This window comes from Lissotriton helveticus, chromosome 6 (assembly GCF_964261635.1).
Source record: "Lissotriton helveticus chromosome 6, aLisHel1.1, whole genome shotgun sequence".
Lineage (NCBI taxonomy): Eukaryota > Metazoa > Chordata > Amphibia > Caudata > Salamandridae > Lissotriton > Lissotriton helveticus.
In genome coordinates this window covers 161,195,044-161,220,232 of record NC_136067.1, presented here as the reverse complement: position 1 = coordinate 161,220,232, position 25,189 = coordinate 161,195,044, and the positions used below count along the sequence as shown (strand labels likewise).

General features: G+C 45.6%; 1 protein-coding gene across 1 annotated transcript in view; it reads left to right on the top strand.

The window, feature by feature from the left end:
• ACBD3 (acyl-CoA binding domain containing 3) overlaps positions 1–25,189 on the top strand; it is a 180,055-nt gene that overhangs the window by 78,626 nt on the left and 76,240 nt on the right. The window contains exon 2 of the mRNA XM_078647548.1: positions 17,646–17,787. Coding sequence (XP_078503674.1) covers positions 17,646–17,787 — 142 coding nt within the window. The remainder of the gene's footprint in view (positions 1–17,645; positions 17,788–25,189) is intronic.

Here is a 25,189-nt window from a genome sequence, read left to right as displayed (position 1 = left end):
AAATGTCAATATACCTAGCATAAAATTCCACCGGGAGGCCGTCTACCCCAGGTGTCTTTTTCCTCGCCATGTGTTTAATTGCTCCCCTAACCTCAGGCAATGTGATGGCAGCGCCCAGGGCTTTAGCCTCCTCCTCCTCCAGCTGCGGGAAACTAATCTCCGCCATGTAATCGGCCAAGTCTCCATCCCCCGCCTCTAACCGACTCTGGTATAGGGTCTCATAATATTCAGTAAAACATGCGAGGATCGCCGTTTGGGAATAGACTGTGTTCCCCAACTCAGTCTTCACACTCAAAATCGAGCACCCCCTCAGCTCCGGGTTCGCCAGTCTCGCCAGCAGCGTGCCGACCTTGTCGCCCTCCGCATGGACCTTCGCAGTATACTGCTTATAGTCATAGCATCGCAACCTTTCGGTCTCCGATGCCACCAACTCCTTAGCCTCCAAGAGCTGTGTATGCAGCGCACCCCGCTCCGGTCTCTGCTTCTCTATCTCCCTCAGCGCTTCCTCTGCCTTCCTGATCTCTGCTTGCACCACCTTCCTCTCCCCAACGTGTTTACCAATACATAAGCCTCTCTCCACCACCTTAAATGCGTCCCACTCTAGACCCCTAGTGGAGGCCGTCCCCTTATTAACCGCAAAGTACGACTCCACTCCCTCTTGGATCTTAGCTTGAAAGACCTGATCCTCTAGCGTGTCTGGGTTCAATCTCCAATTAGGAATCGCTGTCCTCACTCGCTGCCACCGAAGAGAGAGCAGCTGGGGATTGTGATCTGAGATGGTCCTAGCTAGGTACTCAGTGTGTGTTGCCAGGTTAGCAGTGGTGGTGTCACAAAGAATCGTATCTATCCTGACATGCAGTTCATGGAGTGCGGAAAAGAAGGAGTAGTCCCTACTCTCAGGATGTTGCCCTCGCCACACATCCATCAGCCCCCATTCATTCTGCCAATCCCTCCTCTGTTTCGCCACCCTACGCACCGGGGACTCAACTAATGGCAGATGGGACCTGTCCAAGGCAATATCAGTAATAGAATTAAAATCGCCTCCCAGTATTACTGGCCCCGCCAGAAAATGCGCCAATAGTCCTGAGATGGCGTCCAAGAAGCGAGGCTGTTCTATGTTCGGGGCATAAATGCTACAAAGCGTCACCTCTCTGCCATATAATCTCCCTGCTACGCCCACATATCTACCCTCCGGATCAATCGTCTGACTCGTGACCTGAAAGGGAGTCCCTGCCCTCACCCATATCAACACCCCCCTCGCAAACGCAGAGTATGCTGTGCCAAACACCTGCCCTCTCCAGCGCTTCTGTAGTGCTGCACACTCCAATTTGGTAAGATGGGTCTCCTGGAGCATCGCAATCTGAATCCCACGTCTCACCAAATATGCATGTACTTTGTGACGTCGGGACATGGTGTGCAGTCCGCGTACGTTCCATGTGATGCACCTCAGCTCAGGTATAGTCTCCATCGTTACCCCTCCTCCGCATCATTCCTTCCACATCCCGCCAGCCCACACCAGCTTCAAAGGTACCCACCCCCCTAACACCCCACAAAACCCCCAACGCCCATTTCCCCAGAACAGGAACCAACAACTGCGCATCAGCCCCCATCCAAACTTCAAAGATCAAACAAACAAATCTATCCTGCAGTAGCCACTACAGGTTGCCTTAAGGGCAATAGGAACGTGGTTGAACCCCGACAGGCGGCAGCTCACGCCCCAGCCCCCCGTCCCGTGATCCCTCCCCGTGGCCTGTGATAACTACAGCTTTCAAAAAGTTACCATACATTCCTGCGCCATCAACAGTAGTCTGTGCTCCGCACTCCACACTGGAGGTCATGCAGGTCACAAATCATCCGCCGAACGAGGTGTCACCTCTGGTCCAACAATACTATCCACATCCGATATTTCAGTCCCAGAATGTCTCTTGTCGTCGTCCGACGCCGACCCTCCAACCAAGTCCTCCGTCTGCGACCCCATGATTGCCGCCGTTGCTGCCAGGGCCCCCTGTTTATCCGCCGCCATTTGCGCTAGTAGCAAGGCCTGTTGAGTCTTGTGTCGCTTGCGGATGCGTTGTGATTGGCGCACCCTCGCCTGATTAGGTCGACCATTCTCACCCTTGTGTCTGCGATCTGTACCCGCTCTGTAGGACTCAAGCCAAGACCAAGCTTCCTCAGGTGTCAGAAAAAACTGTGTCGTGCCATCCAGGACTATCCGCAATTTGGCCGGAAACAGCAATGAGTACTGAATCCCCTCAGTTCTGAGTTCCTTTTTAACCGTTAGGAATGAGGCCCTACGTCGTTGGACATCCTGGTTATAGTCCGGGAAGATTGTGACCGAACTGTTCTCCACCTTGAAAGGCCCCACGGAGCGCGCATTTTGGATCAACAGATCTTTATCTTTGTAGTGAAGGACACGTGCCACCACAGGTCTGGGCGGGCGCCCCAGCAATGGCGGCTGGGCCGGCACCCTATGTGCCCTCTCGAGCGTTAAAAAGGGGGATAACCCTTCCGGAGCCACCTGGGTCCGGAACCAGTTCTCCATATAGGCAATCATATCTGTCCCTTCAATTTTCTCCGGCAGGCCAACCACCCTTACATTATTGCGCCGATTCCTACTTTCGGCATCCTCCGTCCTTTTCTCTAGTGCCGTCAGCCGCTGCAGTGCACCCTCCAGCTTTCGTTCAACTGTCACCACCGCTGGCTTCAGATCTTGCATGATTAATTCGGTGTCCTTCACCCTATCCACCAGCTTCGAATGATCCGCCTTCAAGAGGCCCAGCCCCGTCGCGACCTGCGTGATGTCGTTATGCAGGTAGTCCTTGGTCGTCGTGATGGCCTCCAATATCTGATCCAGACGTTTATTCAGCCTCCTTTCAGTCTCCGAGCCCCCCATCGCCTCTGCATTAACTGGGGCAGCACTCTGCGCCGCTTCGTCCCCTCCTTTTGCTCCCGGCTTCATCATGCAAGCCGCTCCTCCCACAGTGCTGCCCGGGAAAACCCCCGTTCCGGCTCTTCGTGGTCGGGCAGCAATGAGCGCCCCTGTAGTTAACACCAGGAAAATGTCACCAATCACCGACCTCGCGTCGCACTAGTAGGGCAGCAGTCCCTCCGTTGGTGTGGAGCCCTTCCTGTCGTCGCCTCTCATGCAGTGCCGCCTAATCGGTCTCTGCGTCACCACACCAGCTGCCGACCCTTCTAAGGTTCGGTGATCGCGGGAATGCCCGGCCCCTCCGCAAATGTCCCGCTAGTACCTGGCTCCGGGTCAGCACCACTCTCCGGCTCCAGACGGTCCTGGAGTCTGCCCAGTAGTCCGTCTTGGTTCTCCAATCACAGGCACCGCACTGCCACCAGCCCTGCCCCTCTCTCCCCTGAGTCCAGATTGTAGCGCTAGATGAGGTACCTCTCTTCGTCGTCCTGAGTGGCGGCCGCCTATGCGGGACTCCCAGCAGTCTACACCTGCAGCCGGTCAATAGTACCCCCCTCGGTGCCCCTCCCGGAGTGCGCTGGGCCCGAGCGCTCAGCTGATACGGCCTCACTCCTGCCTTCAGCGGTCCGTGCGTCGCATTGATAGGGCTATCATCCCTGTCCTGTCGCGGGGTTTCCTCCGCTGACGCCCCCAGTGCAGCGCCGCCGGCCGATCCCTGGCCACAATGCCAGACAAGAGTCCTCGTAATCTCCGCTATAGCGGTGACACCCAGTTCTCAGGGTAGTGACCCACGGCCGTCTGGCTCCAAGTCAGTACGCCGCTCCGCCTTCTGGGAGCCCCGGGATCCGCTCGTCGTCCGGCAGGCGCCGCTCCGAGACCGGTCCGATTCCGTGCCCCTCTGATACCCGGTCATAAAGCGGGGTGCCCTGCGTCCTCCCGCTGTCCTTTCAGGCAGCCGCCAGTGCGAGGTTCCCGGCTGGTCTCGCTGGCTGCAGGTCAGCAACGCTCACCTTGGTGCCCGTCCCAGAGCGTAGCAGGTCCCAGCGCTCAGCTGCTGCAGCCTCTCTCCTGCTGCCTATCGGCTGATCGTCCTGCCGTCAATGCGAGTCAGCCCGCTCCATGACGCTCTAGGAGGCGTAGGCTGCCGCCATCTTGGGAGCTCCGCCTCGGCTCACCCGATCCTAGTCGTGACAAAAGAAACTCGCTCACTGAGCCCCTTTTCGCCGCAATGTCGGGCTCAAAGTATGCCCCTGGCGTTCCGACATAAGCTCCGTCTCCACAGGCCACTGGAGATCCCGTTTTACAGGATTACTGAGGGATCGGGCGCGGAGCTACCAGCTCACGCCGCCTGTTCCATCGGCGCCCAGACCACGCCCCCTCACAAAGCGCATTTGATATAGTATGTTTTCTATGTCTACCATGTGCCTAAGAAACTGCCATAGAGTTTGATCACTTTTTTTCACCATGCACTATGGGCATTTAAACAATTTATGGATGGCGTTTCTGTATGTGAGCAAGGTTACGGAGGTAACCGAAACGCGTCATAAACTGCTGGAATAAACCAAGACCTGAATTTCCATGAGAATATTGGTGTCCGTATCCTGTTTTCTTTGCGCTGACCGGCTGGCAGCGTATGTGTGTGTGTGTGTGTATATGTGTGTGTATATCTATCTATCTATATATATATATATATATATATATATATATATATATATATATATATATATATATATATATATATATATATATATATATATATATATCGTAGTTTTCTTTGGATTTTCTTTTTTTCAGTGGGGTGGTTGAGGATTTAGGTGGGTACTACTGGAGAGCCCACCAGTCATGTACAGTAAAAAGGCCTAGTTTGTCCTTGAGATATCACTTAGATGGCTAGCAACTAGTCTGATCTATATTTGTTCGTTAAGAGTCAGTCTTTGCAATCCTCACCCCTCAAACAATGACACAGTGGTTGAAAAGCCTTTCATGTATGTTAGCGCTTTAATTAAAACTGGATCTTCTTCAAAAGAGGTTTGTTAACCTTCAAATAGACAGTAGCAACTTCCACAACTGTAAGTACTTTGAGAAAAAAAATAAACAAGTTTAATTGGTCTTTTGAAAGATCTGTGACCACCTCAATGTTTAGGACTACTTCTGCACCCTGGTTTCAAATGGCAATCAGTCACCAAGAGTCCTCATGTACGTTTACACAAGTGTGCCAAGTAATTTGTCGCTGAGAGAAGTAGAACTGTCTGCATAAAATATTTGCATTTTGACATGCAGGGACCATTGTGTCTTTTGGTTATAGTTTAGTGCCAAAAGGCATTTGACAATCAGTGTATATGATATAAGAATGCCTAAATTGCTCTTTGCGATGTCAAGGACATTCTTTAATACTAGAAATCTTTCATTGTAGGAAAAAGTTAAATACTATTAAATATTGCTGTTCCCTGAAGGAGGGCTATACTCCTGAAAGTTGCTGTATTGAGTGAATATAGTATGTTTACACCTCTGAAAAGACTTATTTATTTGTGTCTCTGCAAAGAAATAGTTTTGCAGAAAGCTCAGAAATTAAACGTTCTGTTTCACAGGGCATTTTACCTGCAACTTCCTTTGACATTTGCCACGTGTAATATTTTTGTCAACATTCATCGTGGCCAAGATCTTTTTCTTTCCTTACAGACTTCGGTGCTTCCTTGGGAGTGCATTCCGAAACTGAATATCTGGAAGTCACTTATATCATTTGACACTAATAATGCAATCTGATTCCAAATCCAATGTGACTAAAAATAAGATTGTAAGTTGATTGAAGAGGAGCATAAGTGAGAACATAATAAAAGTGGAATTTATTCAAAATTGGGAAGTTGCGAAACAGATTAAATTGTTTGAAGAGGTAGTAGAAAAATGTAGAAATTCAAGAATGCATCTTAGGCTGCGAGTGGCGCAAGAGAGAAATTTAGTATTGTGTATGGTGCGTCAGAGATAGAGTAATGACCCAATAGAAATAGTTGGAAAGAGTGAGTGTTCAGACTTATGTGGTCGTTGATACGTTTTTGGCTAATGAAGAACCTATATTTAGAGGAATTTACTATGCTTTTGACAAAACTACTCATTTTAACCTACAACATAATTGGATGGGAAGTTGCTATCTTGCTTTATTTTTCTCACATAAAGGGATGATGATAGCCTTAAAAGAAGTATTGCATTGGTTTAGACAACTTATGTTGGATATATGAGTGCTGCGATACTCTTCGTTGATGTGATTTTGAATGATGTGAGAATTAGAAAGCTCTTTACACTAGTTGAGCTCTTATTTCTTAACACTGGTGGTGCATTCGCTGTAATGAGAAGTTAATGGCTAAGCATACAATTGTTATGCAAAATGGTATTACTTTGGAAATTTTACTTGCAAAGGGGGTGGAGTCTGTCGTGTGGTGAAGGTTCAACAGTGCTGTCCTTACATACTGGATAACATCAAGCTAATTAATGATTGCATTGGAAATATCACTTATTTTGCTTGAGGCATAGGTTCTTGAAGAAAATGGATTGTGGGAATTAGTTGTATGTGGGTCAGTGAGATTGGAAAGAGATGTGTAAAGGCCGGTGAGTTGTTTCTCAATATAGATTTGAACTCCACTAATGATTGTTCATATTTGTAGAATTAGTATACTTTTTTTGCAATAGTTATGAGAAGCAATTAACTTTAAAAGAGGTTTACATTGTGGGTGTAAAAAGGTGTCCGCAACGCCTGCAAGGAAGAGGAAGAGAAACAATGATATTGAGTTGGAAAACATTAAAGCACATGTCTAGAATGATATCAAGACTGCAGAGGAATCTAGATGAAAGAAGCTGAAGATGATGGAAACTATTGTAAATTGAAATACTGAAAATTGTGATGAATCATCAGAGGAGGGATTTGTAAGATATATTTCTGCCTAATAAATGATGTTTGGTTAGTGTCATACAGTTTTTGCACTACATACGAATATGCTGTACTGTATAGAATCATTTTTTCTCAACATTAGCCAAATAAGGCCAAAACTAGGCATAACTCCATCTTGGTTTCCAAAAGTGACTTTTCATTTCGCGCTCCACACGTAGTAAAATGTGCACAAATGGAATGATTTGTAATGTGTTACTGTTAGCAAACTGCAGAGGAAGCCTTCCAGTGTAACTTGAGGTTCTACCCGCCTGTAATTCAAAGGGCGTATTCATTTTCTAACTCTGTCGTTGTTTTGTTTGTAACTAGACTTATACTGTCACCTCCGATTAAATTACATCAGAAGGGGACACACTTACTCATTTAGCGTATGGTGTTAGGTGATGCTGCATTATATTCTTTATTTAGAATAAAGATTTTGTGGAGAAGTGTGGCTCACTGGTTAGCAGCGGCAGACCCTGAAGCAGAGATCGGCCCGAGACCAGGGTTCAATTCCCGACGCGGCAGGGTCTTGGGTCAATGTCTGCGGACTCGATAATTCTCGCCGAGGTGCCTACGCTAACCATGGGTCCCACTCTGCAACTCTGGGCAATAGCTTGCTTAATCTCCACAACGGCCCCATCAGCACTGGGGATGCCTGGTTTCACCTTGGAGGTGCCCATTAGGGACCATCTCACAGGGAAAGCCAGGACGGGTTCTCCAGCGGTATACAGCGCCAGGACACTCCGAGATGGAGTAACATTGCGCTTTACAAGTATACTTACCATTTAGTTTCGTTGAACCTATGTAACATTTTGCTCACCTCATGCTGACTGTGCTTTTCACTGTATATTTTCCTACAAAAAGAGCTAATTCTGGAGCAGTCCAGACTTAGTCTGACTTAGCCCGACTTGGGGAGCTTATTTTGCCAGGCTAGACCTGCTATGTGAGATTCTTGGAGAGCAGAACCATGCCAGTCTGTCTTGTGTTTAAGGCTTAGAATATTGTGTTAGACGTCATGCTATGTTTGACTGAGTGTTGTAAATATAAGATCTTCAGTAGCCAGGTCATGTATAGGTATGTAGTAGATTTATTTATAAGACAACCGCGTCAGATATGTTACTGGAAGATGTATAGTCCAGGTGATGCCCCACAAGGAGCAGCCTCCCTGCTGCTTAGCCTGCTCACACCAACTGACACTCCCAACCTCACCAGGCACCCATGCATTCCATGACATAATCAATCATCCAACATTCCAGACCTCTCCAAGCACACCAACACTCATTCTGGCTGAGAAGTAGGGAAGAGATACATAGGTAAAGGGGAAAGGCAACAGTAGATCATAAAACTGAGCTTTATGCTATTTCCCTATTTTGATTGATCAATGATGTTTTGCCTTTTGTAATGAACTTTTAATAAACTTTCAAGGTTTCTAAAATGTACCTTGTATCAACATGGCTTATTTAACTGATTGATGTGTTTATTGATTAGATACTTTTCATTCTGTTAGGGGCACATTACTTCATCTATTCTTGCGGATAACACCTCACGATCCTATTTAGGTGTTTTATCTACTATCTTATCAGATCATCAAAGATTAGTGTCAACAGTTTTGGTGAAGAGTGCAGGACATGTTGAACATTTCATTTCAAACAACACCATATGGCACATTTCCCATGGATGTTGTCTTGAACCCCTAAAGTCCCTATTCATGATTTCATAATTTTGTTCTTGCCATGTTAGGCTTAACAACAAATACAGAGCCTTAATTTTGGGTGTCCTTAATTCGGTTAGTGATTTAGAAGGTGCCCTTAGGTTTGTTAGTCCATGTATGTTCAACAGTCCCAGCCTAGGTGATTCAAAAGCTGTATTATTGTGGCGTTCCCTTCTCGAAGGTCACCAGATTTCCTAAAGATGCAACCATTACAGGGTGTGCATCCGCATCCTTCATTAAAACATCAATGTATGAAACGCTCCAAAATAATGTCAGTATTTTGAGGATTTCATTTTTGATGCAAAAAGAATCGCATTTCTTCAGGAGGAGTGAAAAAATGTGTTGAAATGTAGGATGACGAGGTGGTGGTTGCTTGTATAGTGCCAAAGCTCAAACCTGAGAAATGATAGCAGATGATATGTTTACATTGGTTATGCAATTTTAAGAGGGGATTTTTCAAAGACTTAGGGCCTTATTTAGAGTTTGGGGGAGTGCGGCATTCATCCAAGAGTGGAAGATGTCTTATCTGCCGTATGTACGGTGCCACTGACCTCAACACACTCTTACTACAACGAACTGGGCATACTCCTGACTCTAGATAAGGCATGTAGTGCTGTTGCATTCCAGAGAGAGACAAACTTTGGTACTGTTCACTGGTGTGAGGTTAAATGAGCAATGCTGTCTGAGGTAATACAGGGTGATTATGATGTGGAGTATTTCAATGCATTATATGTGAGTGGGATGTCGGGTAGTGAATGGTCCTGATTGTCTTATGTGGGAAGTGTCATTTTTAAATTCCTTTGTTGAATAAGTGATGGTCTGTAATATAACATGCATTTGTAGACCCCAAATTCATGCTGAATACCTGATGTATCTTATTACTCAGATCAGTGGTACTAGGGTGTTTGTTGGGGTGATCTTTGTTTTTTTTGCTTGGCCTTTACAAGATCATGTTTGGCTGCCAGTGATTCGATTATAATGATGGTTGTAATGCGATGGAGTGATGAGTGATCTGTTCACGTTGTTGAGCAGAGATATGTTCACATTTTGAGTTAGGTTGGTGTTACTATTTGTTATTGCTGATGCACAAGGTTTACAAATTGAGGATTTTAGGCAGTCAAAGATAATGACAAATAAATGGAGGTTCATGTTGCTTGACTGAATCATTTTTTTCCCATTTTTGTAAAATATATAGCTCAACGCTTTGGTATCTGATGACAGTTTTCGGCCATTTGTAATAAACTGATTCTTGGTTATATCAAAGAGGTTGCAGAAAGATTTTAGCCATGTTTCACAATCATGTGAATAGAAAATCGGTTTAATTTCTTATGTGATGGGGGTGAAACCTATGCGCAAATAATGTTTTAGGGTAGTAGTTTTAGCTAGTATCAGGAGGAGTTTGGCGGCATTTTTGGATAGGCAACATGCATCCCTGATATATTTGTAAAATCCTGGTGATATTTCACATAATCTTGAGGTGTAGATAGAATATGACGGTTTTATGGAAGGAGATGAGGCGTGCATGAAAAGACCTGAAGACCTGAAGCACTGAACACTATGTTCTCAAGCGAAGTGGAGATGGCAATGGCATTTAGAAAAGAAGAAATAAAGATTAGTGAAGACCTCTAAATTGAGATTCCCAGTGTTGTTCCAGTCACAAGTTTAATAGAAGACCGTCCCCATCTTGATCTATTTTGTGAGATTGTAAGTAAGCATCAACTTATTTTAGATGCTGGTAATTGGCTTAAGGACCTGATTGATAAAGACAAAGGGTAAATCATAAGAATACAATGCAAGCATCTGCTAGAATCTTAGCTGCAAGTGAAGAGTACTTAACTTATTATAGTGGCAACAAATGGCTATTCGATGTAACAGCAGAGTAGGGCATCATGAGCAATCCATATTGAAGTAAACACACTAATACCCATTCTCAGTGCAGTTTGTACACCTAAGAAAGCTCAGCCTCTCATCGGAAAATCCTACCAATATTCTGACTGCCAATTTGCGATCCCAGCATTATAAAACTTTATTTAATTTGTACTATACACCTGCTCAAATGATGAAGTGGGGCGATGCCCATGCAGCGAATTGTTTTAGGTGTCATATACTGCATGCCGACATAGTGCATATATTTCATGATTGCAATGTGTTAGCACCTTTTTTTTCATCAGTTGAACAGTTTTTGTCACATCTTACTAATGTAAACATCATGATATCTAAAGAGATGTTGCTGCTTGGGTTATGTAGAAATGGTAATATATGTCAACAGTACTATCCATATAGATTCTTTCTGTTCATGGCCATGTCAGTAGCTCGCCTATGCATCGCCTCAATGTGGCTGAAAACAGAGGCGCCTACGTATGAAATGTGGCGAGCGAAGTTTTATAATGTTTTTTATACAGAATTTAATCTTTACAGTCTTAAGGGACCGGACAAAAAAACAACTAGGGGTTCAGATTTGGCAGCCTATGATACATCATATGGAAAATGCGTGATTTGTTAAATATTTTTTTTTCTTTGCTTGGAACAATAACTGTATTTTGAGTATCTTTGTATAGCCAATTAATGCTTAGTTTTGTTATGTTTTTTGATCTGCCTTCCCTACAGCACACCGAACATTGTGTTATTTAAGTAAGCTTTTATGTTAATGCTATGAACTGAAAAATAAAATTCATTTAAAAAAAAAAAAAGGAAAATCCTACCAATAATACAGGGTGTACAAAGTAGGGTCTCCAGTTTTGCATTTCCTACATATATGGTAGCTGCAATAGACCAGTAAGATGTCCAGTTGAGTCTGAAAAGCAATGCGTTTGGGAACAGAGGGATTGAATACTTAAAAATGAATATAGTAGAGGTTGGCAGATGGAAACGAGGTCTGGGTTGGTCCTAGAACAGTGACCTCTGGCCAATAAGTGCATACTTTGCACGGTGTGTCTTCCTGCTTCCAAACATTTAAGGGCAGGCTAAGCAGCTGTATGTACAGGTCGTTTGTGTATTTCGATGATTAATTGATCTTGTAGGCCCTCGTTCATTGTTGCCTTGTTTTTAAGTGTGGCATCTATGATGTGGCATGGCTTGATTAGGGATTAAGGAGCCTTGTGCTCTATCCCGCCTTTATTGTGCGGGGTTCATTGGGAGGAAGAAAGGTTACTCGTAAGCACAATGAGATTTGAGGGTAGCCCGGCCAGTCGTATGTTCCTGTGTGAAGCAGCCCTGTATGTATGGAGCCACAACATCATCAACCAGACTTCACACAACTGCGAACTAGAATCACTCAAATGTTCCAACAATGTCCTTTATATGCAGCACTTGCACTCTACATACTAAAAAGGATTACTACCTGTGAATCTTGTGGAGGCATGTTCTTATTATTTGAGTACACATATACAAAAATTATTGGTGCTGACCTGTCTAAACAACGCAGTAGTTGATTCTTTTACCCCAAAAGAGAGAACTGTGTCAACGAAAACCTCACCACTTTAAAACTATTGAGCTCATAACCATGTTTTAGGAGGCTTTCTGAATCATTTGATCAGGCTATGTTTAGTGCTTTACACTAGTGGGGGGGCATTTCAGCTTCTAGCCTGTGACTAAAAAAGCCCTGTCACCTCGTGTTACAGTTGTGGATTTAGGTATGTAAAGTAGACTTCATGGCCCGGCTGAAAGTGATGTTCCGACTAGTGCCATCTGAATTTGACTGAGAGAAAATAGAATTTGCTTTTGGTAAATTGCTCTAATTGTTGCGGTTAGGCTTCCATCTCTGAACAACATTCTAGCATGCCTGTTGGTGATTGTTAGAAATGCTGTACTGGATCAAAATAACTGTTACAAATTCTCTACACTGGATGTTCCCTTTAAGAACTTTGATTTGGATTTGGCAGCTTGTGCAGGGACTTAAGGATTTTAGATACTATTGTGTCCAGAAATCTAGTGATCATACATGCAGCCACTTTTTAGGTCGAGCGTCAGCAAGATGTTTTGAATTCACTATACGGAGAGTAATCCCGCCTGCTGCTTGCCATAGGTTGACTCTTGCCTCGCTCTTCTTTGCTAGGTCCACATTGGTTGGCGCTCCTGATGCATCACTTTTTTTCGCTCAGGAGCACCGACCAACTACAGTTTCCTTGCGCTATTGGTGTTTGTGTTCCTTTGGGGTCTACTTCTTTTTTTTTTTTTTTGTTTGCCTCTACTTTTGGATTGTAATGTTCATATTTTTACTTTGGGACAGCTTTTTTCAAAATTTCCTCATGTAATAATCAGCCGAGAGGCAATAACCTGCAGTTACCTAGGTGTCCCTGTGGAGTTGTAAAGGTACCTCTATTAGCCACATAAGGTACTGCACCCTTGATACAATTATAAAGAGAAAGCTAACATAAATCCTGCTTCCAATAAAACAAATGTAAATGTATGCTCATCTGCAATCTTTCTCTTTATAATTGCATTAATGGTGCAGTACCTTATGTGGCTAATGAGTTCCTATTACAACTCCACAGGAACACCTAGTAGCAGTCTGTGGTACTGCACCCTTTCCTTTATTCTTAGAATTTATTTTATTACTTATGCTACTGCTGGGTTATTTTTTGACACATTTTTTAAATATTATCATTTGCCACATCAATAGCTCACTTTCACTAATGCGAGACCTATTGCATTGCAAATGCTTTTTGTTCAAGTTGCCGTCTGCATCACTTTTTCACAGTCGAGGCTAGATGGATGGAATTGTCAAAAGTGCTAGGACCTTCCTCTCACTGAAATAACATATTGAAATAGATTTTCAACTTGATGAAACACTTATGAGGAAAATTATAGGTAAGGTGCCTCCTCCTCAAGCAGTGTGTTTAGTTATGCTAGAATCCAGCTATATGCTTCAGATAGGCATTTTGCCCGGTAATGAAATTCGAGGGCATTTTTAGTCCCTCATTCGGTTTCCCTTCTTAGGACAATATTGTCCTTTAGCTGCTAAGGAAACAAACTGGTTGCTCCTTGACCTGCGGATTGTGAAGAACATCCTGCACTTGACGTGTAACCAAAGAATGGTGAGACGCGTGTTCTCGTGGAGACTGAGCTTGGATCATAGCCATGTTGTTAGGCATGGCCTACTGAGCAAGGACACCGTTAACTGCTTTATTATGCTCACTTGTACGGTACACTCTGGACCTGTGCTATTTGTCAGCTGGCCATAAATGAACATTTGTTCATTTGACAAGCAACTATTTAGTTGCATGCTTCAGCGTTTTTTTAATAGGTTGGTTAACCGAATGTGTTTTGGTCTCAAACGTTTTCATTTACTTATCTTTGGCATTGGAAGATAGTTCTGAAAGTGCTTTTTTGGTCTCCAAAAGAAACTCACCATGTGTAGGGTCTCGATACAGATTCAAAATCTCAGGCAGGTGTGTCATGTCCTGAAGACTTCTACATTTTCTCATTTTATTTCTCATTATCTGGGTACTTTCATGACTGTTTTTCTATCTAATCTTTGTTCTTTTCCTCTTGCCTTTTTGCAGCAGTGTTGTTATCCGTTGTGTGTGGTACCTCAGTGTTATTTAATATGTGTACTTATGCCCTTGTTTTCACGGTTTCTTTTACTGAATCCCTTTACCTTCGTTCCAACTCTTGTCTTCCACTATATCCTTGTAACCCCACGCTTACGCTGCTTCCCTATACATTTATTTTCCTCAGATATCACCCCTTCCCTATTCTCTCTTCATTTTAGGTATGATCCCCATCTTCAGGTAATCGGAACCGGAACAAATTAAATTGGATAATGTTTAGATGGGTCTTGGGTCAGCTCTCTTCATCTGTTAGTTTGTTCGACTGTCAGTCACCACAGCATAGGGCAATTGTCCAGCCACTGCATCTCTTGCACTGTGAGTCATAGTATTTTCCTTATCACATGTGCACATCCGCCTAAAAATAAGGCCGTTTAATGCCAAGGCTGAAGGCCTTAAACTTTATCAATATTTGTTTCCTATCTTTTTCATTTGAAAAAAATGTAATTTAAAGCCAGTAGTACCTTTTTCTTTATGCAAATAAGAAACAGTTTCTATATCTGCGCTAAATGCACCTAGCTGCTAGGTAGCATCTGCACTGTTCTAAACAAATTAAATGTGAAGTTTTTTGCTGTTGTTTTTTCTTACTTTAAAATTGTTATTGAAAGCAAATGGTGCCACATTTAGGTGTTATAATACTTTTTAGGTCTCTGATCTAGACCGCGCTGTCTCAAAAAAAACCTGTTGCATGTATTTGGCCATCCTGCTCATCGGCTTGAAAATTGCTAGCTTCCACGTTACTCCATTATTCCTTCTCTCCATTTGTCAATGGCATGCATGTGTCTTTCATCTTCCCGTCTTTAGCCCAGCCAGAGAGCAGGGACAAAGTATTACTATTTATACATAGCAACCATTTTAAGAAATGTTTTCAGGATTATATTTTTCTTTGGTTTAACAGCACTTTAGACCTTGCTCGTGCTTTTCGCAGCTGCACACTTTTTGCTTTAATGAACTCTTAAACTGTTCCAAAATGCCGCCGTAATGTTGATGCTCTAATGCCTCATTGACAGCAGTCTGTTGTATATCTCTCCCCTGCACAAGTGGTTTTTGGCATCTTCTTTTACACTCACAGTAAGCTGGCTGGACTTGCCACACTATGGGACATGCCGTACAGGTTTGTTAGAGAGAACTTCTGTCCAATACACACTTGATGTGTGATATATATATATTCGCAGTTGTTCTTAATCTTGTTATATTTGCCAGCTGTCCCGGCCCCTGTCACTTTACTTCCCACCACGACACCTGTGGTTGTTTGTCCCTGCTATGTCACCACTTCCCCCACTGCTGCAGGCGAGGACCCTCCCACCCCCCTTTTATGATCGGGGACTGCTAAAAAGCATCAAGCATTAACATAAACAAAAATAATAGCTCTCACTTTGCCGAGACTTATTGGCTCTGCCAGTGCTTGTTATTGTTACTGGCTTTTAATAAAAGAGAAATGTAACAATCCCACTAGTTAGCCAGGCCGATCTGTTGACTTTGTCAATGCTTGTTTCTCTCTTCTAGCGCTTGTTTCCTTTTTTTTCCCCTCTTAAACCACAAATTACACATTTATGATTACAGGTCTGCACAAATAAAGACAAACACAGTAACAGGTCTTGAATTATCTTGAGACTTCGTGGCACTAGTGTTTCTAGAAAGATTTCTATGAAAAAGCTTGGTTTATGCCTTGATCGAGACTTGCCAAAATACTCAAATTCAGAAGGTCTAGACCATGTGTCTTGACTTGCTGGAAACAGAGAAAAGGCTCTTATTTCTTCTCCAAAACAACTGGAATAGGGTTATCAGTGATACCATCTTTTCTCATCTAATCTGTGGGCATACCCTTTACTTAATCGTACTGGAATTTCTTACCACGAAGCTGTGGTTTATTCAAATTTTGATTACCTGTCATGTTATTAGGCTACTTTAATTTGAGCATGTTTCAGCGGTTTGCGATCCCACCTCTGAAACCGAGAATTCAGTCTAAGGTGCTATGCTCGATTCATCGGATCTTCTACAACACTGGGACCAGACCATTTTCCCCCACCACAACCTGACAGATCTGTTACATCTGGCTCTTTCTTGCTTTATCTTGTTTTCAGATACCAGCAAGTACATTTTAGTGAAACATCTTTTAGTGCTCTGTGTTCCTCTCTGGAATATCTTGCCCCGGAAATTGCAAAAAGTTGTCTTGCATGTCATGTTTTGTCATGTGTCATGTCATGAACTGAAGCCCAATTTGATTTGCTAACCTGCTGTTTGTCCCAGACTGTCCTAATGCCATGTTACCCACAGGTGTAAGCTGAACTTTCTAAGTAAGTAAATAGAAACAATAAGCAATTAAAAGCTTTGGCACAACTACTAGTACTGTCGTCCCCCCACCCTAGCTTGTGTTAATTGTCAGAAAAAGTGTTTATTTGCATCCAAAGCCATTAGCCCAGTGGTTCTGATTAGGCACCATATTCCATATGTGACATATGGTATATGATATTTAGATACACGTATGATATCATCATTTTATGGTAATATATCATGTTTACATTTTTGAATAGTGATACTTCAAGACTGCTGGAGGTAAACACGAGAAGGAAGATATAAGAAGCTTCACTTAGTCTTCCTGCACCAGTTAATACTTCCATTGCTGTGTGTGCTTGGCACTGGAAACTCACCATTGTGAGCTTGCTGTAGTTATCTTCTGTTCTGCAGATTGATACGTTACCATCTTTGAATGGGAACCTCTTGCGCCCAGCCACTAGAGCTACAGGCTGTGTCCATCTGTGGGGTTTTGTTTTCGGTTAAGTGTAGCTCCTGGATAGTTGTCTGACCTCATGCCTCTGTTGTATGTGCTTCGTTTTTTCCTGCCTTCTGGCTTCCAGCCTCACTGACTACTGTGAAGTGCTCCTTGATTGTGTTGCTTCCCTAGCAGAGTTCTAGACCCTGCTGATCTTCATGTACTCTGTGTTTCCACTTCCATTGTGGGAATGTCTACTGTAGTCCACTAGCAAGAGCCAAGTTCTGCTGACCCTGGTCACAAGGTCTGAGTCAGGTTCAGAGAAGCCTGAAAACGTAACGAAACATTTTAGCTAATCCTACACTTTTACTGACGTTTTGTCGCATTTTGGTTAAGATGGGGGCAGTTCTGCTTGCTGACTGAAGGGTAAAGTTGTGCCATGTCTGGTTTTAGGCAGCTTGTGCCAGCGACAGTGGAGATAACTTACGTTAGAGTTGTAACTTGATGCTTTGCAAGTTCAGTCTAAAAGTTTGTAGTAATGATTTGTACAAATCTGGGAGGGCCATTTGTTTCTTGGAAGGCTGTTGGACATTAAGCAGAAAGGTAAGAATTAACAAACTTGCTGTTCGTGCCGTTAATGCTTGCATAGAAGAACCTCGCTCATGAATCAGAGAAAACTATCATTTAGTTTCTTTTTGATGTATTTTGTGTAGCACCACTTGCCACTGTATAGCAAATCTATACTTTGGTGTGAGCTACATTTAAGCATATGTATGTGTTCTGTTCATGTAAATTTCTCAATGTGCTTTGTGTATTCTCTTTTTTAGACAAAGATGGCAAGGCATTTCATCCTACGTATGAAGAGAAACTCAAACTGGTGGCTTTGCACAAGCAGGTCCTTTTGGGACCCTATAATCCAGACACTTGCCCCGAGGTGGGATTCTTTGATGTGCTTGGAAATGATAGGAGGTAAAGTCTTTGTTGGTCTTTAATCTCTTTTTGCAGTAACATTGCTTTTATACATAGTGTTAGAATTGTAAGACAAGTAAGTTATGGCTCCGATACCATCTGAAACAAAAAAACATTAATGGGCGTTAAGGTTGAGTTTTGGTCTTGAACATTTTAATGCAGATGAGTACCCGAATAAGGGTTGTGTAATTTTATTGAATATCTGCCAAGAGATGCTTCAAAAATCTACTAGTCTGATTATCCTAAAATTCATTTCTCCCATTTGGTGCCATGGACTGAGGTCACAAATTATGTAAGTGTTTCATTATATCAGAACTATGATAAACGCTTCTCTGATCATACCAGGACTTGTATTAGGTTAAGGTTTGGGTTGTAATAAGGCAGAAGTTACACCACATTGCCGATTTATACTGGACTCTGAATATACCAGGGATCCATTTATGTCAAATCTTTTAAAAGTCGAAGACTCTGCATGTGCAGAAGCTCTTTTATGAATGGAATTGGTTTTGGCCAGGTCTTTGATCGTGGTAGGGGTTTGACTATACCAGAATTTTGACTATGCTCGGCGTTCATATTTCATCAGCGTAGGAATTTCTTGTTCTGCGTGTACCATTGCTGTGTCTCTTAACTATACTTTCTACGAAAGCATCTTGGAGAACTGCTCTAATACATTGGCTCTTTTAAACATACACTCGATTTTTTATTTTAAATAAACTCAGATTATATTTAGTGGCCCAGTGACACTTAGTTTTACCTTCTCCACTTTCTGTAATCTTGACAGATCAATTCATTTCACTGTACCTCAGTTCCCTGGTTCTCCAAACCCTCTATCAATTACTGGACATTTACAGTTAACATCTAGATGAACTCTACAAAGTCTTGAATGTTGAAATACAATGTGCCCAATTCCTAAAGATATTTACACTTTAACATGCAAGTACAAAAGTTGGTTTTGTACTCCATAAAAAGATTTCATCACATGAAGATTTTCAAGGGTGCAAACCTACTCGTGGTCTGGAAGCAAGCAGTAATTGGTAGTTTGAAGGCAGGAATGCCGAGTGGGTTGTGCATACTTGCAAACTTAAATATTCAGGGGATTAACCAACTTCCCTCCAGCCCATTCCCACTGTTAAAGTTGTAAATTTCCTCCTGACAATGACGGACATAAAACTTTTATAGGCAAAAGAGATTCTCCTCGCGGTGGACGTTTTAGGACTCGTGGAAATATTTTTTAAAGGAAAAGGGTTTAACAAGTGAATTTGCACTTGCACAGCAGATTTCCACTCTATCAAATATTGGGATGTATGTTTACTCTTGCATAAATGGAATTCACAAATGTTTGCCTAGGGTATGCCCGATACCTGAACTTTAGGTATCCAGGCGCACTTCTGCAAACTTATGTAAATTCCCCAAAGCAGTAAACCAGCATAGACATATTGGGTGCACTTCGTTACTTTCTTCAAGAACGGGACCCCCTACTTATATTTTTACATAGTGTCCCTAATGTATTCACACTGCTTCCAGTGGCCGCAGTATATGGGAATCTCTCCGACAGTTGACAACTTTCGACCTTCCGCCCGAAGTCTGCAGGTGTCCCTCTACCAAGACGGTATACACCTTGTTGGAGCAACTTTGTGGCATTGTGTGCAGAAAAGCAAATTGATCCTTTTTTCTGCTGCCTTTCTCTCAGGTCCTTCTGTTTATTCTTTCCCAGAAGTGCTCTGCTTTGGGTACCCTAAAGAGCCATTTCAGCCTACCTGCGGTTGCCAGATCAGCCATCCTTCTTCAAGTCACTGTTGTAAATAGGTTTTTGAAAGGTCTCCCACATATGTTTCCAAGCTACAAGCTCACCCGAAAGGACCGCGTCAACCAAACCGGAGGAGGAATCGCCATCATCTACAGGAACACCATCGACATCACGACCAACTCCGAAGATGCCCTCACCACCGCCGAACACCTACACTTCCAAATCCACACCGACCCCAAGACCACCCTCAGAGGAACCCTTGTCTACAGACCCCCGGGCCCACGTACACAATTCAGTGAAGCCATCGCCGACTTCATCGCCCACATGCCCTCGCCTCATCAGACTACATCCTCCTAGGGGACCTGAACTTCCACCTGGAGAACAACAATGACAACAACACCACCACCCTGCTCGGCAACCTCGGACTCAAGCAACTGGTGAACACCCCCACCCACTACGCCGGCCACACGCTCGACCCCATCTTCTCTGCCAGCAGCCACGTTGCCTTCAGCCACTCCACCGGACTACACTGGACCGACCACAGCTGCATCCACTTCACCTTTAAGAAGACCCCATCCCACCACCGCCCGCAACAGATCCCCCGTAGATGCTGGAGCAAAGTCACCGCAGACCAGCTAACCACACCACTGAGCCAGAATCCACCAATCACCACCACTGACACCAACGACGCAGCCCGCAACCTCACACAGTGAATTGCCAACTGCGCCGACACCCTTGCACCACTGAAGAACGCTCCAGGCAAGCCCGGCAACAGGAAAACAACATGGTTCACCGACTACCTCAAAGAATCGAAGAAATCCTGCCGAACTCTCGAGAAAACCTGGCGCCGCGAACAGACGACAGAAAACATAACAGCCCTCAAGAACGCCACCCGCAAACACCACCAGCTGATCCACACCACCAAAAAGACATCGTTCAAAGAACGACTGGACAACATCACACACAACAGCAAGGAACTCTTTAGCGTCGTAAAAGAGCTCTCCAATCCCATCGCCAACAGCAATGACATCACACCGTCGCAAGACCTCTGCAACTCCCTCGCCACGTTCTTTCACCGCAAGATCGCCGATATCCACAACAGCTTCGGCGTCCAGACTCTGCCCCCAGCACACCAAACCAACGCCCCCTACAACCACCCTCAGCGCTTGGACTCCCATCAGCACCGAAGACACCGCCCACGCTATGAACACCATCCACTCCGGCTCTCCTTCCGATCCATGCCCTCACCACATCTTCAACAAAGCCGACACCATCATAGCTCCCCACCTATGGATCGTCATAAACAACTCCCTCCCGTCCGCCACCTTCCCAGAGAGCTGGTAGCACACCTAGATCAACGCCCTACTGAAGAAACCCACAGCGGACCCTAAAGACCTCAAAAACCTCGTCCCATCCCTCTTCTTCCCTTCCCGGCGAAAGAGATGAGAAGATCGTCAACAAATAGCTGACAGCATTCCTCGAGGCCAATGGATCCCTCGACCCATCCCAGTCTGGATTTCGAGCCAACCACAGCACCGAGACCGCCCTCATCGCAGCCACCGACGACTTTAGGACCCTACTCGACAACGGGGAAACTACCGCCCTCATCAGCCGCCTTCGATACAGTCTGCCATTGCACCCTAATAACCCATCTCCACAACGCCGGGATCCAAGGTAAAGCCCTGGACTTGATCACCTCGTTCCTCTCCGACAGAACCCAGAGAGTCCGCCTCCCTCCCTTCCGCTCCACGGCCACCGAGATCATCTGCGGCGTACCCCAAGGCTCATCGCTCAGCCCAACCCTCTTCAATATCTACATGAGCCCCCTCGCCACCATCACACGCAAACATAACCTCAACATCTCATACGCCGACGACACCCAACTGATACTCTCCCTCACCAAAGACTCAGCCACCGCCAAACTCAACCTCCAGGAAGGAATGAAAAACGTCGCTGAATGGATGAAACTCAGCCGCCTGAAACTGAACTCAGACAAGACGGAGGTCCTCATCCTCTGACCATCCCCATCCGCCTGGGACGACTCCTGGTGGCCCACAGAACTGGGCTCCGCACCAACACCCACTGACCACGCACTCAACCTGGGATTCATCCTGTACTCCTCTCTCACGATGACCAAGCAAGTCAACGCCATCTTATCTTCATGCTTCAACACCCTGCGCATGCTCCGTAAGATCTTCCGGTGGATCCCTACCGGTACTAGAAAGACGGTCACCCAGGCCCTCGTCACCAGCCGACTGGACTACGGGAACGCCCTTTACGCAGGAACCACAGCCAAACTTCAGCGAAGACTCCAACGCACACAGAACGCATCCGCACGACTCATCCTCGACATCAACAGCCACATATCAGCCCATCTGAAAGACCTGCACTGGCTCCCCGTCAACAAAAGGATTGCGTTCAGGCTCCTCACCCACGCACACAAAGCGCTCCACGACATAGGTCCCGAATACCTCAACAACCGCCTCGCGTTCTACTCTCCAGCACGCAAATTCCGCTCCGCCAGCCTCGCCCTCGTCCCACGGATCCGCAGAACCACTGCCGGAGGAAGATCATTCTTCTACCTGGCGGCCAAGACGTGGAACTCCCTCCCCGCCCACCTACGACTGACCCAGGACCACCTCACATTCAGGAAACACCTCAAGACCTGGCTCTTCGAGCAGTAGCGGCACTTCTCCTCCCCCCCCCCCCACCCCCTCCCCAACCTGCGCTTTGAGACCCTCATGGGTGAGTAGCGCGCTCTACAAATGTATTGATTGATTGATTTCCACCTTTACCCTTTATCACGCCTCAGTGGGACCTCAATCTCGTCCTTACATTTATAACGGGTGCTCCCTTTGTGACCCTACATAACTATCCTCTCAAGCTCCTTACCATAAAGATTGCCTTACTCGTGGCGATACCATCTTCCCGGAGTGTCCGTGTGCTCCATTCTTTGCCATCCAAGCCTCCATACCTAATGATCTTTCCAGACAAGCTAGTTCTTCCCACTAGAGCTTCCTTTTATGTCCATCACCCTTCCTACCTTTTATGCTCCACCGCATTTTTCTAATTAAGAGGAGCTACTCCATCAACTGGACCTAAAAAGAGTATTGTTCTACCTTGAACGCACAAAAGAGTTCCAGTTAGATGATCAACTCTTCAAGGGTATGTCGGAGCCGAAAAGGAGAAGGCTGTGCAGAAACACACCATCTCCCTCTGGATCATGCTCTGCATTAAAATCTTGCTCCGCGTTGGCCGAAGAAGCAACCCGCTGAGGGGTTGTGTGCTCATTCCACTAGAGCTAAGGCTGCAACCCCTGCATTAGCAAGCAGAGTTCTGGTCCTGGACATCTGTCCGGCAGCAAAGTGGGCTTTTCTGCACATGTTCACCAAGCACTATTGCCTCAACAGTCCGGTCCATTGGGATGGGCACTTTGCCCGTTCGGTCCTGCAGGACTTTCTAGTGTGAATTTGTTCCACAGCCGCACCTCCTGGGTAATTGCTTAGATTTTGATTGTAAGGTGAGGATTCTAGGGCTAGATGTCTATCAGATGAACAAGTTATTTACCTTTGATGAGGCCTTATCTAGTAGAGACTATCTTGCTGCAGATACCTTACCGACCGACCCATCGTCACCGATCTGCGAACTGATTGATAGATTCAGGGCGGGGTCCCCTTTCAGGGCCCTAGTTTCACATGCCATTGGTCTGTACTCTTCTTGGCTCTGCACTTTTGGTGTCAAAGGTTGTGAAAATAAACTAACGTTGGCACACTGGGGTGGCACTTGTATAGGCATGCACACGTCATTTCCTGCACGGATGACGCCACATGGAGCTGAATGACGCGAAGTACATCACCACTTACTGACGTACATGGGTACTGCTCATGAAAAATTACCAGATCCAATCTGACACCTTGGGATAGTTCTCATGGTAAGGAGTCTGTGGCTTGGGCGTGGCCAGGCAACACAGCCAACAGGACGTGAGCCTCCTCAGCTCTCCGTCCGTCTGCCCCAAAATCCTGCGTTTATCCTGCATAACCCTCGGAATCCTGCCCCACCTGACTGGGGAAAGATTGCTGGAGATCCCCTGAGGCTGGGGGTCCAACTTGGGCTAAGCTGCGACCTCGCGTTCTGGGGTCGCGAAAGTGCATGTTGCTCGCCGGTTTCGCTGGCAATGCCCCATCCGCATCGAAGCTAGTCGAGGTTTCCTGACCACCGCACGGAGATCGTGCTGGACTGCGGTGGCCCCCCACCGTGCCCTTGATTGTTGGGCTGCCCTGAGCGGCGCCTGGCTATGCTTGATCACCGGGGCGTGGTTGCTGATCCTCTCTGTGGGGGTCGTGTGCGGTGATGGTCCATAGGGTTGCGGCCTACTGCAGGCCCCACCGGATATTGGTGAGCTGTGCTCCTGGGACGTGCTGCGGAATCGGCGCCGAGGAGCAAGGTGTAGTGGGGTGCACCTTGGAAGCCAGAGCGTCCGAGGATCTTTGGCATATGGGCCTGAGGCCGGAGCGGTTCCCTAAGCTGGGGCTTGGAGGGCGGAGCGGCCCACTGCTGGACTGGCCAATGAAATAAATACTGATAAAACTATAAAGCTTTTTCTTTAAACTGTGTCATTGCTATGAAATAGTTGGTTAGCCCATGGTTGAATTGATGTTCAATTTGTGAAAGCAATATAGGTCATGAGGGAGCTTTTTCAGACTATATACCTGGACTATACTAAGCAAGTTTAAGACATCCGTAAGTCCTTCCTCAGAGTGAAGCGCAAGCTGCAGGAGCTGAATATGCAGTACATTCTCCTGTATCCCGCCAAGCTGAAGATGATCTCAGGGGGCAAGGCGCAATTCTTCCATTCCCCAGGGGATGTCTGGGAGTGGCTGGAGATCCGCGGAGATGGTCTGCCACCTGAGGAAGCGAGGGGACAGAAGCGACAATGGGGGCACACCAGTACGGGGCCCGCCGGCAGCAGAAAAACCGAGTGGAGTCACAGAGCCCTTCCGGAGATCTCGCAATGGAGGATAACAGTGGGTGAGGATGGAACATTGCAACCTGATCCCCTCGTGGAGGGTACTGTGGATATTCACTTGTTAGGAGCTGCCTCTGCTGACCCTGATGCGCAGGATCAGACACTGCAACTGTCAATGGATACTGTGCTTGAGACCTTGTTGGAAGATCTTCCTGGGAGAGAGTGATTAAATGCTCAATGCAGGGCCTTGCTTTGGCGCCCCGGTACTACCCCATGGAACTGTGGTAACGCTGAATGGTGGTGTTAGTTGCTGTGGGGATTGCGGGTGGTCTATATGCGGGGGGATAGTGGGGACACTTGCACGTTGGTATGGACTTGGGTGGGTGAAGGGGGTGATGGGGGAGGGACTTATCCCCGGCATGAGTATGCGTATTATATGCATTCCGGAAAGATAGTGGGGCTCTGATCAGTAGAGGGTGGGTGGATTGGGAAATAACCTTTTCTTGTTCCCCTGTTGGGCTTAGTGGGATGCTGTGCATGTCCTGGCACGAGCAGTGGGTTGGCAGAACAGTCTGTGATGTTAGTAGAGTATTATCCGTGGGTGGAGGGGGGGGGGGGGGATTTGTTGGTTCAGTTGGTATTGTGTGATTGTCCATTGTGTTATGCAAAAGAGCGTGTTGTTGCAGAAG